Source organism: Sesamum indicum, linkage group LG3, assembly GCF_000512975.1.
Source record: "Sesamum indicum cultivar Zhongzhi No. 13 linkage group LG3, S_indicum_v1.0, whole genome shotgun sequence".
In the NCBI taxonomy this organism is placed as follows: Eukaryota; Viridiplantae; Streptophyta; class Magnoliopsida; order Lamiales; family Pedaliaceae; genus Sesamum; species Sesamum indicum.
Genome location: NC_026147.1, coordinates 24,529,828 through 24,548,360, shown reverse-complemented (window position 1 = coordinate 24,548,360; position 18,533 = coordinate 24,529,828). Strand labels below are relative to the sequence as shown.

Here is an 18,533-nt window from a genome sequence, read left to right as displayed (position 1 = left end):
AATGATAAAAATTAGTTATATCTGATATTATTATTCCAAGATTTCCATCGACATTCTCAAAAATTTCCAGCCCCCATCAACGCCCATTCTTCTCACGTCTCTCCCACTAGTCTCATATGTTGAAGCTCGATTTTGAAGTTTGAATTCTGGGTTTTTGGTTTTACCTTTTTTCTTGAATCGAATCAAAAAGGCAATGGGAAGGTTTCTGCTAAGTGGATTCCCATTTTCTCCATTTGTTTCTTCTTTGTTGGCATGGTTTTCACCAACAAGTATGTTGTAGTTCAGCAATTTCGCTTTTCTTGATTGTTTTAGTATTGTGGGGGTATTGAGCTTTGAGGATTTTGGGATTGATTGATCTGGGCTTTACAGATACTGGGGTCCGTTGGAATCCAACAATCAGCTTATAACTCAGCAAAGACGGGACCAAGAGCTGCAGATCGTCTCCGAGGATTGCAGTACTAGGAAAAAGGTTTAATCTTTATGACTTGGATGTTGAAATTTGCAAGTTTAAGTTTTGAACTTGAAGTCTTAAAGATTTCAAATTCTTGGAGTTTTTTCTATCCTCTCACCAGAGTTAAAGCATTTCAAGCAATTTTATGTTGCACAAGCTGGTTCCTGTTCTTTTTATCTTTTACCTCATTACAGATCGTATAGAGCTTTTCGCCTCAAGGATTTTGTGGGTTTTAGTTTTATGTAAAGATTCAAACTTGGAAGGTTTTCTCTTTTTGCTGTTTATTGTTTTGATATGTGAAGGGATTGGTATATTCAGTCTTTAATTGGCTTTTCAATAGAAAGCAGGAGATCGGGACAATGATGTAATGAACGAGGTGTACAAAACCCATGAGGCAATCCAGTGAGCCCAGAATTCCCTAATCTTCATTTTGTCCAGCTGTTTCTCTTGTGCTCGTGGTAAATCTTATTGTGAGGTTGTTTCAGGTCATTGGACAAGTCAATTTCAATGCTCCAGATGGAATTGTCTGCGTCTAGGAATGCTCAGGAGCAGCAGAAAACTGATGGGTCGTCGACAACTTCTGAGGCAGATGGGGTTCCTCCAAGAAAGAAGGCATTCATGGTAATAGGTATAAATACTGCTTTCAGCAGTAGAAAGAGGCGTGATTCTGTCCGGGAGACCTGGATGCCTCAAGGTAATACCTTGTTGCAATCTCAATTGTAGCATATCTTGTTTTTACTTATGAGAATGTGACTGAAAAGTTGTGTGATTTGCTCAGGTGAACAGCTTCGGAAATTGGAGAAAGAGAAGGGGATTGTAGTGAGATTTATGATTGGGCACAGGTAAAGTATCCATACTAAATGCATTAATAAGCTCATTCATGCATCCATTGGCCTTGATATAAATATCTTTTCACATATGCCGTTGTAGAAGATTTTTAAAGTTTGTTGTCCTAGTTTTTCTTTTCATCTTAGCTTTTACTTTGACCTTACTGATGCAGTGGATGTAGGTGTAGCTACTACAGTATTTAACATCTTGTATTTTGAAGATGTGAACAATTTACTTCCTGAGTACTTGTAATTTCATGGCATTTCTTTTATAAATTTGAGGGTTTTCTGTGAAATCTTTTTGCTCTAGAAAGTTTTGGCCTGTATGGCGCTTTCATTTAAACTCTCAGACTCATTTCCTAAGCTTAACGCACTGCAGCTTCTGATAGTGGGACTTTGCTTTTATGCGTAAAACGAAATGAGCTAACCAGGTTGATCTATTTCTTAATTGATCTAGTGCAACATCAAACAGCATATTGGATAGAGCTCTTGACTCAGAAGAAGCTCAACATCAAGACTTTCTCAGGCTGGTAAAAAAGAGAATTCAGCTCAATACCCTGCTTTTGCCCTCTTAGAAAATCTGCCTGGGCTCTAAAATCTTAACCATCCAATATTACAGGAGCATGTTGAAGGATATCATGAACTGTCTGCAAAAACAAAGATTTTCTTTGCCACTGCCATTGCAAAGTGGGATGCTGATTTTTACGTCAAGGTTGATGACGATGTTCATGTTAATTTAGGTAAGACCCTTTTTACCTTCACTATACAACTGTCACAGGAAAAAGAAAACATTTCGCTATTGAACTACATTAATCAGTTATTTTTCTTCTAAAGGTACATTAGCTGCAACTCTTGCCCGTCATCGATCAAAACCACGAGTCTACATTGGTTGTATGAAGTCTGGTCCAGTTCTTTCCCAAAAGTAATCCTTGAAACTCAAGGACATTCTTTGCTTTTATGTTTCTTAATCTTATGTAGATAGTTAACAATCAGGTTTGTTGTCCAGAAATGTGAAGTACCATGAACCAGAGTACTGGAAATTTGGAGAAGAAGGAAATAAATATTTCCGGCATGCAACTGGACAGATTTATGCTATTTCAAAGGATTTAGCCACGTACATCTCCATTAACCAGTAAGGATTTCCTGCTTTTGGTCTAGAGATCACTCTTCTACCACTTTCTGTTGCCTTTGAGACTTGAGTTATACACTTCTATATCCTTAAGAGCTAATGGAGAATTAACAAATAGTCAAAGTACTACGTTTCTAAACTGGAGTGGAAAAGCTTATATACCCTGCCACCAGAAGAGGGAAGTACCTGGGTTTTATATCAAGCTGTCCTCAAAATTACCCTCTTTGAATGACATTCTTTTTTATACCATTTATTCTAAACTTAGTTTGTAACTAGCATCATTAGCGTCAATTGGCAGATGCTGCAAATTCAATAAGATGGCTTTGTACTCGTAAATATTTGATTCTTTTTGTGTAAACTTTGATGGGATGTCTGAGGGTGGATGTGTGGTAATTGATGATACCCATGAAATGCCAAAGTTTATAACAAAGCTAAAAAGCTTAAAATGTCTTATTTATGTATCCACAGAGCTGAAACCTTGAGTAATTTATCTGCTTATACAGGTTACACGATAAGTATGACGTTGTGTAGTCAAGCATTGATCTTTCCTTGAATGTATGTATTTATCTGGGATTATTGTGATTGGAATTTGTAGGCCCATACTGCACAAGTATGCCAATGAAGATGTGTCACTCGGTTCTTGGTTCATCGGTCTTGAGGTTGAACACATTGATGAGCGCAATATGTGTTGTGGTACTCCACCAGGTATGGTCTCATTGCTAGTCACGTGAGGATTTTATCCCAAAAGCTTAACCCCTGAAGAAAAATGCAAAGATCTGAAGCAGTATGTACTGCTACTTAGTATTTTCCATTAAAGTTCCCTTTTGGTTTTAAGATTTGACTTATTTGACAAGTGGCTCCAGCTGGAGCAGTTACACCACTTAAACAAACATTGCCTGGAGGAACGTTCACAATCCAGCAAGCAATTACTTGATTTCTGATCTGAAAGACTTCTGCAAAATTACCTCACTGTTCCAACAAACAGATCAAGTCCTCAAGACTATCTAATCGTTCATCAAGCATATATTTGAACACATTTCCTATGTTTCTGATATCAATATACATCTCCACCTCATGGTTTGCCTGCTGTTTAAACTTAATTTTCTGATAGTTACATGTTTGCTAATTTGCAGACTGCGAATGGAAGGCACAAGCAGGGAATGTATGCATCGCCTCGTTTGACTGGAGCTGCAGTGGAATCTGCAAATCAGTAGAAAAGATGAAATTTGTACATGACCAGTGTGGTGAAGGAGAAGAGGCTCTTTGGAATGCCTTATTGTAAAACTCCCTTACACGACAAAAAAGTTGAGCTAACAAAAACCGGGCTCTCCATTTCCAGCTGGCAGACAGCATGAGGCAGTTTGCGTGCAGCAGTTAACCCCAATGATGCCCCGGGCTATCAATGTTATAGAGCCTCAGCAATATTTGGAGCGTGCGGGAGCTATTAATTCTTTCTGATGGTTTTGTATAAAGGTATTCTGCGGGTTGTAGTATCACGAGTGTTGGATGCGTGCACGTATACATTGTGTAGCTATTCGCGATTTTGGAGCTAAATATTTGATTTGACAGTAGAAGAAGACAGCTGAGCAAGCTAGTCAGTGTCATTTTTGCAGTTGAATATCATTTGAAAGCTTACATCCAATCATTTATGCTTTTGTTGTATTGGATGAGCAGTCCATTGTTAGCTTGAGAACCTGCTTTCAGCGTTGGTTCCACTGTCAACTCTTTACTTGTATTAGTCTATATGAGAGTGCAACTCAATTATTTCATACTTGATCCATTGAGGGCTGAAACTGACAACGGTGGATGGCATTGCAGGGCCAATTCACTCTTATTCATCACTTATTACAAGAAATGGCAGCTTCTTAGTAATCCATCATGCCCTGAATAAGGTCTGATGACTTATCTTGGCTTAGGGTAGACACTGTACAGTATAATTTACATTTTATCCGATCGAATAAAAAATATTAATTTATCAGACCTATCAACTATTTATTCCATGCACTAAAATAAACTACCCACCAAAGTGTATGGATGGTGAAAGTAAAATGGTAATTTAATATATAATACATAAATTTATTTTGACAAAGGAAACCAACTTATCCGGACCTTTTGGATTGGGTCAAGCAAAGAAATTGGGCTATTTTGGATGGGCCGACCCAGACCACAATTTCTACGTTGCAACCTCTCTATTAGTTTCTCACTCATTCGTTGACTCCGAATCCGAACACAGTAAATCTCAGCCCGTCGGTCCGATCCACCACCGATGGACAACTCCGACGTGTTCGGCTCGTCCACGGCCCCGCTGACGTGGCACGACTTCCTCGAGCGGATGCGCCACCCCTCCGCCGCCGACTTCGTCAAAGCTATCAAAAGGTATTCCTGTATGTATGTACCAATTCGCATTTTATCTTTTCTTGAGTACTGAATTCAATGGCTAAAGGACCTTTTTTATTTTTTTCTTTTTGCATATGACGTGCATAGGATTAATCACAGATTATTGGAATTATTGTCGGTATTTAGCTGTCTATTGATGAACAGTATTATTGCCAAAAATGTCATTTGCTAGCTCATTATTCATCGATTATATGCAATATTTGACCTGTGAGATTTGTTCTATTGCGATTTTATGGTGAATGATGATTACGCAAAGACTGTATGCAAAGACTACTAATGAAAAGTATGCAAAAGCTATTAGGTGTACATTTTTTAAGTTTTAGCATCCTATGCAATTTTATTACAATAAAATAATTCAATATCTTAGTATTCTGCCTGGCGCTTGGAGAAATTTCATCTTGGAACGACTTGAAGCATTAATAAATCACCTTTCTTGGAACTATCACGCATTTATTCATAATATAGGAGTTATTTTCTTTCGGGTATATGCTTGTTCCATATTAAAATCCACTGTTATTTCTAATTTGGATTTTGCAGTTTTATTGTATCATTTTTGAACAATGCACCAGATGCAGAAAGGGACAGTGTGGCTGTGCAGGAGTTCCTTGGTAATATGGAAGCGGCATTCAGGGCCCACCCCCTTTGGGCTGGATCTTCAGAAGAGGAGTTGGAGAGTGCAGGTGAAGTAAGTGTTGTTCCTTCCTCAACACTACATCATGTATTAATTCGGTGAAGAAAACATTTGAAATGTCTGCTGTGTGACTTTCTTTTTTTTGGGTTCATGTACATTTGGCTAGCATGATCTAAGGTTAGGCTAATATAACCTTTTTTCTTTAGGTTCTCTGTTATTGAATTTGGCCCACCACCCCTTGAACTATCTGGCAGCTCAAACTGATATACACGAATTTGTAGTCAAAAGTAGCTGCCGTGAAAGTTCTAATGTATATGAAGAAAGTGTTAGTATTATCATTAGTATATTGCCAGTTTTCTGTTATTTGATCATGCCAACACCGTTGGTAATATCTTTTTACTCTATTCACAATTGATGCATGTTGAAAAGATAGCTATAACTTGCTAAGACATTTTTGTATAATTGCAAAAATATTTCTTTTTTGCTTTATTAAACTCTTTGTTTCTATGCACATTACAGGGACTGGAGAAATATGTCATGACAAAATTGTTTACTCGTGTATTTGCTTCCATTCCTGAAGATGTCAAAGCTGACGAGCAGCTTTATGAAAAGATGGCTTTGATCCAACAATTTGTAAGGCCTGAGAATTTGGATATCAAGCCAACCTTCCAAAATGAAACCTCATGGTTGGTGAGTACAGAAATGCATCTGAAATCATTTTCCCCACTGCATCAAATGCTTCAGCAATTGCACTCCATGTGAAGAAAGCAGTGTGTGGTTGCTGCTAATAGGTCCCACTACTCTTCGTAATATTTCTAATCTTGTGTGCATGATGCGTAATTAATTATCTTCAGTTACATAAATTGACTCTGAGAGGATGTCTTTCAGAAGCTATTGGGGTTTATGGTTGCTAGTGGAAAACTAAGCTTGCTCTCCTATTTATATTGAAATGAAAATGTAATTAGATGGATGATGTAGAGTCTAATTGATGGCTTCTTCAAGGAAATTCTGACCAGTTGAATTTGTGAAAGCTATCACTCAATCATGAGATGATAAATCAAGTAAATATTCTACATGGATAAGTCGATTTTACATTTAGTCCCTCTTCAGAAGGCTGAGGACACAATTGTTTTCCCTTGAAAGCTGAAAGCTGATAGACTGAAGACAGTTTTAAACTCTTACCTCTGTTTACCACTCTAGTTTGATAAAGTATGTTGTTTGTTAGCTAATTTGTGGCTTTAATCTATTGACTTTAAAAGTTTACACTAAAATTATTCAGTCAGCTTAATGACATGATTCAGTCCTCTCCGCATATAACTTGTGAGGTTTATTTAGTTTGTCGATGAATATATCAATGCAGCTTCCAGATTCCAAGTTGTTAGATGATGTATGAACAGTACAACAGTATTTTCATTGAAAAAATGTGTGACATGTTCTTTCAATACTCCCGTAAAAGTAACTCTTGTGAAGGTTTTAATAGTTTAAGCATTTGAGATCAAAGTCATGTATGATTGGAGACAGGAGAAGTGCATGCATCTCTCCAATTTTCACTAAGAGATATATCTAAATGTATCTAATCTTGAAGTATGTCTGGAAATGATAAACTTTTTCTCCACTAGTTCTTCAGCATGAAGTCTCAGTTCTTGATTTTCTGTTATGGCAGCTTGCCCAGAAGGAGCTGCAAAAGATTAACATGTACAAGGCGCCGAGAGATAAACTTGTCTGCATTCTTAATTGTTGCAAAGTTATTAATAACCTTTTGCTCAACGCATCGCTTGCGGCAAATGAAGATCATCCTGGAGCTGATGAATTTCTACCGGTTCTCATTTATGTCACCATAAAGGTAATTCTGCTTGGCCATGTACTTGATGACGAATAGCTCTAGAAGGGTGTTATTATTGTTAAATTTTTCTGTAGTCATCTGGTTTTCTTATGTTTCTAAAATACTAATGTTTACCTGTAATGGTGACACATTATGGAGAAACATAACATTGTCCAAGTTCTGCTTAAACCAAATATCCATATTCATTGGGCAAGCCATTTGCATCACTGAACTGTTCTCTCAATATCCTGTATTGCTTATTGTTAACATGGTGCTATCAATAGTGATCTTGTTCACCTTTTTCTGTTTTTCCCCCACCTCTCTCATTAACAACCAACGTTCAAAAATGGAATTTCTTGTGATATCTTTAACAGGCAAACCCACCTCAATTGCATTCAAACCTGTCATATATACAAAGGTTCAGACGACAAACTCGATTGGTCGCAGAAGCAGCTTACTTCTTCACAAACATGCTCTCTGTAGAATCTTTCATATCCAATATCGATGCAAAAGCCCTTTCGATGGATGAAGTGGAATTTGAGAGGAATATGGAATCTGCTCAAGCGCTTCTTTCTGGCCTCTCTCAGAGCACGGATAACTCGTACAGTCAAATGGATCAACATTTAGGACATGTTCCCAGCGCGGAGCCTGTGGAGGCAAAATCAGCTCCGAATTCCAGGAAGCAGCAGCGTGCAGCAACACGTCCTCAGTCTCCCCTTGAATCATCCCAACCTAAATCCAGGAACGAGGGATTTGATGGGAAAGATCATTTATCGCTAGACAAACCTCCGTCAATCTCAGACCTTGAAAACAAAGGTGCAGCTGAGCTGTTGAAGGAAGAAGAAGTGAACCAGCTTTTTCGGGATTTCCCTTATTTGTATTCCCAGGCTGGTGATCTGACGGTCGGCGACGTAGAAGATCTGCTAAGCAACTATAAGCAACTCGTGTTCAGGTATGTTTGCCTTGCAAAAGGTATGGGTGTGAGTCCTCCATCTCTTTCATCATCTAATACTCACAACGAGCAAACCCAAGTTGCAATTGATTCAGAAGAGATTAAAGAAACTGATCCAAATGACGAAACGAGAAAGGACATTTCTTCTACTGATGCTGATAAATCAATCGAAGGATTGCTTTTGGGGTTGTAAACTACCAAATTAAGGGCACCTGACAAAGCAGCAGTTGGAGGAGGACAATCACCAAATGTAAAGAAGAGTCATTCTTCTGTTCTGTTTATATTTCTGTTTTTCTAATTCTGTTCTTTTTCTTCAAAGAGTATGATAAACAGCTTAAAATTTGTGAAATTTATGGAGAAAGTTCAGGTAAATTATGAGGATGATGAAAGTGTAGCCTAGTATAATACTCTTCATTTTTACTTCACATCAAATGTCGTTGCAATTAGAGAGAGAGAGAGATTTTGTTGATGTTCCATGATTTTGATCAATAATACATAGGGATCTGCAGAAGTGAAAACGTTAGACAAGACATCCTGCAAACACAAGAAACTAGTACTTATATTACAAATGGGACAGCTTTATTTCATCTGCTTGGCCTCTCCACAGGCGGACAACCCAGTGACCAGATATTGTCTTTTTTGGTTTCTTTAGCCTTTGATAATAATTGTGATGTGTTATGTATGGGAATAGTGGGGGTGTGTTAAAATTACTGTTAGTGTAATTTAAAACTGAGGCATGCATGCACATTGCAGTGTTACTTTCTACATGTGCCCTTCACAAAATCAAATGTTGTCTCTCATCTCATGCCTACAAAAATCAAATCAACTTTTTCTTGGGTCATTTTCTATTTTCATTAATTTGAACTAATTCTACTTTTCTTTGTGTTGTATTTTATATTATCAAACGACAAGTGAGTTAATTATTCTAATATTCCTCCAAGTTCTGAAGAAATTTCCAGGTAAATTGGTAGTAGTTAGGGTAGGAAACAGAGCCACGTGTACTTTATCACGTGTCCTCCACATGCTGCCAAATGTGATGTCGGCTGCGTGTGCACCGTCATCCATGTGGCCGATCCCACTCTACAATTCACCTCTTCCGGATTTCTTTTTTTTCTTCCCCGAATTAAATTTAGAAAAATAATAACAAATGTCTTTAACATTACATAAAGTTGTTTTATTTGGTCAGCAGACAGATGGAATCAAACAATTAATTATTTTTCACAAGGTCCCATGAGTTGAAATGCGGATACAATTGCCTAACTTAAACATTACTCCAATTTAGGGATATAAATCACTAATATATAGATATTTTTTTTATAAATGTAAGTTTTATTAATAAAATAAAATCGTACAATACCACAGTGCTCAATTAGTGGTTTCTCCCTCGACAAGTCAGGAATATGCTATAATCTATATAACGCACATGAACTAACAGAACGAGATAAATCAACACTAATAATCCTCTGTTTAATATCCACAAATCTTGCAAGTTATTAAGCCAATTGCTACCAACTTTATAGCTACATATACATGATGAATGGCAACACATCCACTTCATACTGTTTCACCACAATTTTTCGGAAAAATTATTATGAAGATACACTATAGACATTCACACTCCTGACTTGTGATTACTTACGCAAATTATTTATATTTTTTGAAAAATTATACGTACCTATAAAAAATTAATATAATTTACATAATTTTTATTTTTTTGAAAAATTACCAATACCTTCATAAATATAAATATTATTGTACAAAATACACCTACTTTTTTGTTGTCATAGGTGGTCTATGTAATTACACCAAGGACATAATAATATCTATAAATATATTATAAATTAACAGTTTAAATTTAGTTACCCTATAACTATTTACACTTATGAATAATTGTGATGATTATTTAGAATTTGAAAATTCTTAAAGATGATGACAAAACGTTTAAGTTATAGAGTGTTGGGGATGGTTTTCATAATTAATAAATGGAAATTTGGACAGTAGGATTGGTATATTAATTATTAATATTTTGGAGTTCAGCGTTTGTAGTTACAGCTTATGATCCTACTTTACTTTTAATGCACAACAAATTTCACTTCGAGACCTGTGAGGCTGTGACTCTGACTCTTTCTAATCTAATCAAACATTAATTATGTATGTTTCCTGTTACTAACTTACTATATATATATATATATATATATGCGTAGCTGTGCCTATGTGTATTTGGAAAATTTTAATTCAAATCACATTTAATTGTTTAATTATATAATAAAATATAATATATTTGTGATTTAATATATAATTTTTAAAAAATAATTAAACTATACTAGTATAGTTTATTATGTAATTAATTTGATTTCATTAGATAGTAAAAGTTATACATGTGTCTCATGTATGAAAATATATACATTACCACATCTCTCTCTTTCTCTCTCTCCACTCTACTCGACAGCTTACAGCTTCGTCGTCTCCTTCCCCTTCTTCAAACACACGTTCTCACTCTTCACACAGAAACAACACACATAAGTATCTGTAGTAAAACCAATAACACATACAAATTACACACATAGAAGAGTAGAAAAAACAAAATGGGCAACGGATTTGATCATCAGAGCATTCACAAGCACCACCATTTCCACCAGAAAACCATTTTCTTGCCATTGTTCTGCCGATTATCTATCAAAGATATAAAACTAAACTACCACCGCAAAAGTCCCATCTCCACCGACGACGACGAACCCTCTTCCCCTAAAGTCAGTTGCATGGGCCAAGTCAAGAGAAGCAACCGTGTCATCGGCTTCCCAACCACCAACGCCGTCACAACCCACACCCACAGATACTCCAGGCTGAAAAAACTGTTTTCTAGCAAAACCCTTTTGCCCCCGACCACCACCTCCATGCCCACAACCACCCAGGGAGGCACCGTCTCGGGAGGTGGCAGAAGCGGAAGCAAGAGTTGCAGAAATATCAGAGAGATGACACTGGCACAGACACAGAAGAATTCAAGAAGATTAAATTTGAAGAACGACGGTGATAAATGTGATCAAGATTGTGTTGGGTTGGTGAATGTTGGTGAGCTTGATCCACCGTTGCCGGTGGTGAAGAGGGTGGCGGCGTCTGGGGTTGACCGGGATGAGGTGAATCTTTGGAAGAGAAGGTCTAAAGGGGCGGCGCTGAAAAGCTTGCAGATTGAACAGATTCATTTGCGGAAGAGCAGCTCTCAACCACCAACAGTATGACATCCATATGGGAAAAGTTAGATTGAGGTAATAGATCCAATCTATAGTTAATTTGTAAATGAACTCACAGTAGATTTATTTTCCTTTTTCTTGATTTTTACCCGACCATTTTGACAGTTAGTGATGGTCAAGATTTTGTGTTTCTCCTCAAATTCGAAATCAAGGGTTATGCTTATCCCATGTTTTGAAGGATATTATGGATGATCTCTTGTCTTTTTCCATCTTTTATAGTATTTTAGAATAGTGTTAAAATGTATAAGCTTTATGAGAGAAGAGAAAAGACAATAGTAATAATACATCAAGAATTCACGCCCCCCATGACGAATGAGTTGGATGGACTCCATCATTATCAGTTTTTTGAATATAAAAGTGGTACTAGCTACCTCATTCAGACGTCTCTAAGCAAATTAGGTGTATTATATTTATAACATAATAAATTTAAACTCAATATGACTTAAAATTTAATTTTAAATAGAAGAATAATTAGTCTTCTAATAATTTCGACATGCACGAATTACATGGTAAACCTAAATTTATATGTCCATTAGCTGTGTTTAGATTTGAATAATCGGGCCAAAATTACCATGTACCATTGTGCATTTTATATGGAAAAGGATTAGCGGCAGACATGTCTATATATCAACGTCAAGTCCTCGAACAAATGAAAACGAGTGCCATATTTTGGTATCATGATTTGGTCAAAAACCACTTTTTGCATCTTCTAATCCATCATCATTGTCCAGTGTCATGCGTTCACGCGACACTTAAACCCTGTTTTATTGTGTCAAGAGCTGTAATATAAAATATACATCAGCAATCTGGGCCTCGTCTCTCCCTTCAAGAATTGGGATGAGGCCCCCGCTTCCTAATCTTCGAATTATATTTATGCCAAGTCCACTACACACGTCCTTTTATAGGGTTCCCTCCTCAAGCTTACAATTTTCCACTGAAGAAAAGGATTAACTCCAGTTCGGTATACAACAAAAGTACACTCCCATGTATTGCTAGGTTATAAAGCTTTTACACTCTGATTATATTATGTTTTCTAGAATAGTATGTTAGACAACGGTCAGACCTGAGGCTACCACCAGAATTGCAAGGTTGCTGTTGAATGTTCTATGTACATATCCATGAACTTCAAGGACCACAATATCGGTGGTAGTGGAGAAGGAAGTGAAACTCACCGAACTAAAAGATCAGCTCTGCTCTTTATAAGGAGTCCATATTAATTTACTGACATCGACTTCAAGGCCACCACGGCCTGCGGCTTTAAGATGACGATCCAGGACCTTAGGATCCGCACATATGACATGCTGCCCCTTCCGATATTGAATCAACTCTAAACTCTGAAGGGTGGACAAAATATCCTCTGCCTTGATGGCTGTCATGTCACTAAGCTCCTGCAGAAAGAAATTAAACACGGAAAACAAGATGGTAAAAAAACAAAAGTATGGGAGAAAGAGCACCAAGAAAGATGATATAAGCACTTGAACATGCTCAACCTAACTGAGATGCTATTACTTCCAGAGTTGAAACCAAAGTTGGCATGAAAACCAAGCAGCACACATATATTAAAGCATGTCTATTAGCACTTCGAAGCATGCATAAGAATATTTACTTCAGAAGAGAAATAGAGTCATCACTTAAGAAAGGAACCACACTACATTTGAAAAGCTACAAACCCTGGGCACTTATTGCCAACTATGATGCAACAATGATTATAATTACTTGAATAATATGTATCCGAAAAACTTTTCAGTATCTCTTGTTTCCTTACTATTGTTCTATCAATGCTTGTTTTACAAGTTTCTCGATGCCACATCATCTGATATTGGAGATTAGGGTTTCATGAAATGTTGACTGATTGTTCACTATATTTTTGTTTACATGCAGATCTTCGATAGATAAAACTGCTGCTTGAAATGTGAAAGAGGCATGCGAAAACGTAAACAATATGAATGTACACTCCCAGCTCTAGCATTTGAAACTAACTGTTAAATGAGGACCTTGATAGAGATGTTGCCCTTGTGCTTTTTCAGTATGTCCAGAAGAACCCGTGTCCAGTATCCTCGGTAGCTCAAGAGACCCAGATCTGAGAGGGGTCGTTCTGGTGTTCCAACTTTACCTTCCTTCTTTGAAAGCTCATATGCTGCATGGATGGTAAGAAATGAGCAACATCGTCCAACCACCCCCACCCAAAAGAAAGTAAAACAGAAGAAAAATCATGTCAGAGAATGTTGTAAGGCAGGGCAAGGTTCATCAGTTGTAGCGACAGTACTATATAATAATTGTGTATTTGTGTTCAATGTATTTATTCCAACTAGAACCTATGGCATGCAAAGGACTGAAGGGAGGACGATATAAGTGAAGAGCTTACAGAAAGCGATTAGGAATTTTCCATAGCCTTTTCTCTGATAAGGAGGCAGAGTAAGAATGCAAGCTAAATTGTAGGACTCCTCTGAATGCTTCTCCTGCATATTAATTCAAGGAAAAGGATCAGTACCCTTAAAGTCAGAAATGTCAGAAGCTCTGGTTCACCCTAGTGAAGTTAGACCAAGTGAACAAGTTTGAGTGACAACAAGATCAAGCTTGTATATAAGTAAACATAAGTGGCATGTGCTAATGCACCAAAATAACTTGGGATAAGAGCAACTCAAAGTTCTCACACAAAGAAATGTTTGAAAAATACGTAGTTCAGAAAGCAAAATAAGAGGGAATGATGGCCTCAAGCGAAAACACGTGATAACACGGTTGAATGAACTGTGTGCTCAAAAAATATAAATTTTTCCAGAGTTAGGAATGTAAATAGCAATAGGCAGTAAAAGATCTGATCAACCGTAAATGATAAAATTACCTTGGAGAAGTAGCCGACCATGTGGCATCCTCGATCATCACATTCACACAGCACATAGAATAGAAAGAGATCGACATCATAGTACAAGGTCTTGTGATCAAGAAACAATTTAGCTAGGTAGCAAAGATTTTGCCCATAAACCTTGTTCTTTTTACCATCAACCTGTTCTCATGCATCTCAAAGTTAGTTAACACTTCTTCATGGCAACAGTTGTCAGAAATGTTGGAGCAAGATGCACGGCACCAGCAAATCAAATGAAGTCGCAAAGAATAAAGTGTTAGAGTATCAATGCAAGACATCAGCACATGCCAAGTACTAAAATATGATGAAAATTGTCTTGTATACTCAATTACAATGAGCCAAAGGTCTAAGTACAAATAAATTGAGGAATCAATCAAAGCACAATTCTGGCAATGATCAAGAAAGACAATATCACACCCAGGAAATATCTGGCAGCATAAGAACCAAAAAAGTACTCCCTCCTTTCAAACTAAACAGCCAGAAACGGACTTGAACTAGGAGAGAATTGGTGAGACTCTCATTGCGCAGAAATTATGTAGATGGATTTTGAATAATATAAATAGGGATATGGAAAGTGGCTATAGATGTAGATCACGTAAGATAAAAATGAATATTTTTTGCATAGGTCAAATTCAAAAACTACAAAAATATTTATTGAAAGTGGCTTATGGTATTGTCAGTAGCAGATATAGAAATAAAGTATTCATATAGAAATAGAAGTATAGCAATAAACTGCAGCACTGACATACATGAAATTGATGAAAAGACTTGTGTTTGAAGGCATTCAATTTTTCTAAAAACGAGCTCTTTCCCAAAATTATTGAGTTAAGCAAAATCAAGTGAATGTAAAATTTTACCTCAAACATTGACAAAGTTCCATTTCTATATATCTCATCACCAGGAGGATGCTTGAGATCGCATTTCCTCTACAAATAAAAGAGTAAATACTTTAAACAACTAGCATTGTAGCCAAACTCAGGAGGATGCTTGAGTTGAGATGCACATACAGCTATGCAGTGTCAATAGAAAGATAGCAAAATGCAGAAACAGAAGTGAACTCATCTAACAAGATGGATTCCAATGCAATAAACTGATCTTGCCAAACTCAGGAGGATGCTTGAGATCGCATTTCCTCTACAAATAAAAGAGTAAATACTTTAAACAACTAGCATTGTAGCCAAACTTCAAGTTAAACAAAGATGACAAAGCACATACAGCTATGCAGTGTCAATAGAAAGATAGCAAAATGCAGAAACAGAAGTGAACTCATCTAACAAGATGGATTCCAATGCAATAAACTGATCTTGCAGTGGTGTTCACAAATGCAACTGACCAAGTTTCATACAGAACACTTCAGTTCCATCAAAAGTCAGTCAACCATGTAAAAGAAGGGATGACAGGAAGATTTTTAAAATTATATAAAAAAAAATTAAAGAAAAAAAGAAAGAAAGAAAGAAAAAGAAGAAGAAGAAGAAAGCTCACCATATGTCTCTGAAGTTGTTCTTTGCGCTTCATGAAATTCAGGCAAAATTCACAAAAGAACAGCTTGGTACAGTCATTGTATTCTGGAGGGAAAGGGGAGAAGTACCAAGTCTCAATCTCATATCTTCCAAGTTCTATTGTGGCAATATTTTTTACTTTTGTAAATTCTTCATGTTCACGCAAGCTAGCAGCATCAAGCTCCTCATGGCCCTGTACAAGTTCCACAACTCCTCTTAGTCATTCAAATGAAAATTTGACGAATCACTGCAAGAGAATATATAGTCACCCCATTACCAAGATTTTATCTATAAGACCCTATATGTTATCTGGAGAACATGTCTTCATAATCAGCGGTTAACAATAAAGTTGGTAGTTATAGGATTTATAATGAGAACACACAGACAAATTGTAACATTTTTGTTGATTAACATAATAAAATCAACTAGGAGTACCTCCACATGTGTCTCATCAATTTTACGCTTTTGATGCCGTGTCATTTTCAAGCTTGTTACCTGAAATTTTCAAATGTCAGCATATGCCATATGGAGAACAAGGAATAGACACACATATTCAAGTAGAAAACGGAACTCTTGAGTAGTGTAGAGCTGTAGCTGAATAAAATATGAGTTGCTAATTTGACATGGAAAACCAGTAAACTAAAAGTTCCCAAGAGAAGATAGTGCAAACAAAAAGTACATGTACGACCCAAGATATGTAGTTACACTTCCACCTAGAATTCACTTTCCAATTTGGAAAACCATAATAGAAACTAACGAAAAAAGCCACAAAACAAAGAAATGAACAGGAAGTTACCTTGTCCTCAACCTTTTCATCCACATCAGTTTCTACAGAGTTGAGATCAAGTTGCTCAAGTTTTACCCATTCATCAAGTCTACGGTTAACTGTACTTGAACATAAAATATAAATAGTTAGGTAGTAAAAGTGTCACAGACAGCACCCTTCACCCAAACTCAAGCAACAAGCAAAGCATTCCAATTTTGCTCATAGGAAATTTCTGGAAGTAATTCATGAGAAATAATAAGGTACACAAAGGACAGACCAACAGCTCAATTCATCAATGCAGCGGTTAATATTTAAGGTTTAGAATTGTAGCGAGATATCCTTGTATTCAGAATTGAATACATTTTCATCAAGCCAATTGCCGCAGTCCCATATACATATGGATAAAGACCACAGCAATAAAAGACTTTTTGATGCATAACAAGAAGCTAACAGACTACGAAATGCCAACCAATACTATTGACTAATTTGTTTTATTAAATCCACATGGTATCAAGCAAACCCCAATCCTAACCCTAAATTTACAATAAACAAATAAAAAGGAATTAAACACTTTTCTCACATTCAGTGTAGTGCACGTAGTACTCATAATCGTTAGCTCCACCGGAAGGAAGCTTCCGGCGCTCGATAACTTTAACAGGATGGTATTTTCCGTCTCGCCACCGGCAATTGACACGAGTACCGACCTCCAAGGGCAGACTCGTCATTTTCCGCTTCCGAGAAGGGTCCGTCTCCGGCTGAGCTCCGTTGGACTGAGACGCCGGAGGTAAAGCAACCCCTTCGGTAGCGATCGTCTTGCCGGCGGCTGCTGCATGGCCGTTCGCGGCGACGGCGATTGCTCCGTTCTCAATTGAGACCATTTTCTCGGTGCCCAAAAGAATTGCCAGGTGGAATTGATGTAATATTATATTCATTACTATTTGAGTCATCCGTTATTCTTTTTATTTGCATAGAACTCCATTGAGGTTTCTGTATATTAAAAATCTCCCCCAACCTTTTTGAATTTACCAAAACTGTCCACTATTTCAATTTTTATTTGTTTTAATCCTAAAACCATCAAAAACTGATCATAGATAATGATGAGCAGCACACACTATGCATACGCTTAAATTCTAAATTATAAGTAAAGGCAAATTGCAATTTACCTTTCTGTCGTACAAAAAATAGGTAATTAGTTTCTTTTGAAAAATAGAATATAATTTACCTCATTAATATTTAAAAAAGATACAAAATACCCATTTCACGTTAATGGTGTTGTGCGGGCTCTTTGGATGCAATTTACTTTATTTTTGATAAAATATTACTATTATACCTTTAATCATAAATTGTTAGATCGTATTATATATACCAACGGTCTACATCTAATAAATAAATCGATAGTCTATGTCATTTCTGATTTAAATCAACGATCTATATTTTGATATTAAATCAATAACTCAAATTTATTATAAGCTTATAAAATTATATAATGAATAATACATAAAATATACATACACGTGTGTGTATATGTACAGTATTTAAAAATTAAAAAAAAATACAGAAAAAATAATGGGTGGCAGCAGGAGGCAGAGGCGGGGGCAGAGGGAGAGGCGGAGGTGAAGGCGAGGGGGCGATGTGGAGGCGGTGGCAGAGGCACGGAGGTGGAGCCGGGGGGGAGGGGCTGCGGGAGGAAGATGACACATTTTTGCTTTTCGTTTTTCCTTTTTCTTTTTCATTTTTAATTATTTATATTTTTTATATTTTCTAAATTTTGTATGTAAATAATATATATGAGATTAAATTTCAACCGTTGTTTTGAAAAGATCAAGTATTGGCCATAGATCAAATAATATATGATCTGGACCATAAATTACTATAGATAAAGTATGAGCCATTGATTTATATTTTATAAAATCCAACTGTTGTAAAAAATTATAATAATAAAGAAAAA

At 36.6% G+C, this 18,533-nt stretch overlaps 4 protein-coding genes across 7 annotated transcripts; 3 read left to right on the top strand and 1 right to left on the bottom strand.

Annotated features, from left to right (window-relative positions):
- LOC105159509 (beta-1,3-galactosyltransferase 7-like) lies at positions 180-4,176 on the top strand. 2 transcript variants are annotated; one of them, XM_011076593.2, is made up of 11 exons: positions 180-269; positions 370-469; positions 792-853; positions 937-1,145; positions 1,230-1,293; positions 1,736-1,808; positions 1,898-2,018; positions 2,113-2,200; positions 2,285-2,410; positions 3,003-3,112; positions 3,541-4,176. In XM_011076593.2, the coding sequence occupies exons 1-11, from the start codon at positions 253-255 to the stop codon at positions 3,687-3,689; spliced, it is 1,119 nt and encodes a 372-aa protein (XP_011074895.1). In that variant the 5' UTR covers positions 180-252; the 3' UTR covers positions 3,690-4,176. The 2 variants fall into 2 exon arrangements, with proteins under 2 accessions (XP_011074895.1, XP_020548464.1); XM_020692805.1 differs by lacking the exon at positions 180-269 and having other exon boundaries at positions 799-853.
- LOC105159507 (vacuolar protein sorting-associated protein 9A) lies at positions 4,558-8,678 on the top strand. Of its 2 annotated transcripts, none has more exons than XM_011076590.2 (5): positions 4,558-4,783; positions 5,342-5,489; positions 5,955-6,125; positions 7,099-7,278; positions 7,632-8,678. In XM_011076590.2, the coding sequence occupies exons 1-5, from the start codon at positions 4,674-4,676 to the stop codon at positions 8,400-8,402; spliced, it is 1,380 nt and encodes a 459-aa protein (XP_011074892.1). In that variant the 5' UTR covers positions 4,558-4,673; the 3' UTR covers positions 8,403-8,678. The 2 variants fall into 2 exon arrangements, with proteins under 2 accessions (XP_011074892.1, XP_011074894.1); XM_011076592.2 differs by having other exon boundaries at positions 4,646-4,783; positions 5,374-5,489.
- LOC105159505 lies at positions 10,576-13,457 on the top strand. The gene is made up of 2 exons (XM_011076585.2): positions 10,576-11,472; positions 13,339-13,457. Exon 1 carries the CDS (start codon positions 10,795-10,797, stop codon positions 11,443-11,445), a length of 651 nt encoding a protein of 216 aa, XP_011074887.1. The 5' UTR covers positions 10,576-10,794; the 3' UTR covers positions 11,446-11,472; positions 13,339-13,457.
- Positions 12,180-17,503, bottom strand: LOC105159506 (histone acetyltransferase of the MYST family 2). Of its 2 annotated transcripts, XM_011076586.2 has the most exons (9): positions 17,166-17,503; positions 16,616-16,704; positions 16,255-16,314; positions 15,803-16,012; positions 15,178-15,246; positions 14,300-14,461; positions 13,823-13,916; positions 13,452-13,594; positions 12,180-12,845 (listed from the first exon to the last, which is right to left on the bottom strand). In XM_011076586.2, exons 1-9 carry the CDS (start codon positions 17,461-17,463, stop codon positions 12,642-12,644), a joined length of 1,329 nt encoding a protein of 442 aa, XP_011074888.1. In that variant the 5' UTR covers positions 17,464-17,503; the 3' UTR covers positions 12,180-12,641. The 2 variants fall into 2 exon arrangements, with proteins under 2 accessions (XP_011074888.1, XP_011074890.1); XM_011076588.2 differs by lacking the exon at positions 15,178-15,246.

Excerpts from the sequence above, each read along its gene's own strand:
- LOC105159506 (XM_011076586.2), bottom strand. The coding sequence starts at position 17,463 with ATGGTCTCAATTGAGAACGGAGCAATCGCCGTCGCCGCGAACGGCCAT. Across the intron at positions 16,705-17,165 it reads CTACGTGCACTACACTGAAT|TTAACCGTAGACTTGATGAA; the intron begins GTGAGAAAAGTG and ends GTTCAAGTACAG. Across the intron at positions 13,595-13,822 it reads AAAATTCCTAATCGCTTTCT|CATATGAGCTTTCAAAGAAG; the intron begins GTAAGCTCTTCA and ends CCATCCATGCAG.
- LOC105159505 (XM_011076585.2), top strand. The coding sequence starts at position 10,795 with ATGGGCAACGGATTTGATCATCAGAGCATTCACAAGCACCACCATTTC.
- LOC105159507 (XM_011076590.2), top strand. The coding sequence starts at position 4,674 with ATGGACAACTCCGACGTGTTCGGCTCGTCCACGGCCCCGCTGACGTGG. Across the intron at positions 4,784-5,341 it reads TTCGTCAAAGCTATCAAAAG|TTTTATTGTATCATTTTTGA; the intron begins GTATTCCTGTAT and ends TGGATTTTGCAG. Across the intron at positions 7,279-7,631 it reads TCATTTATGTCACCATAAAG|GCAAACCCACCTCAATTGCA; the intron begins GTAATTCTGCTT and ends TATCTTTAACAG.
- LOC105159509 (XM_011076593.2), top strand. Across the intron at positions 470-791 it reads ATTGCAGTACTAGGAAAAAG|AAAGCAGGAGATCGGGACAA; the intron begins GTTTAATCTTTA and ends GCTTTTCAATAG. Across the intron at positions 2,019-2,112 it reads CGATGTTCATGTTAATTTAG|GTACATTAGCTGCAACTCTT; the intron begins GTAAGACCCTTT and ends TTTCTTCTAAAG.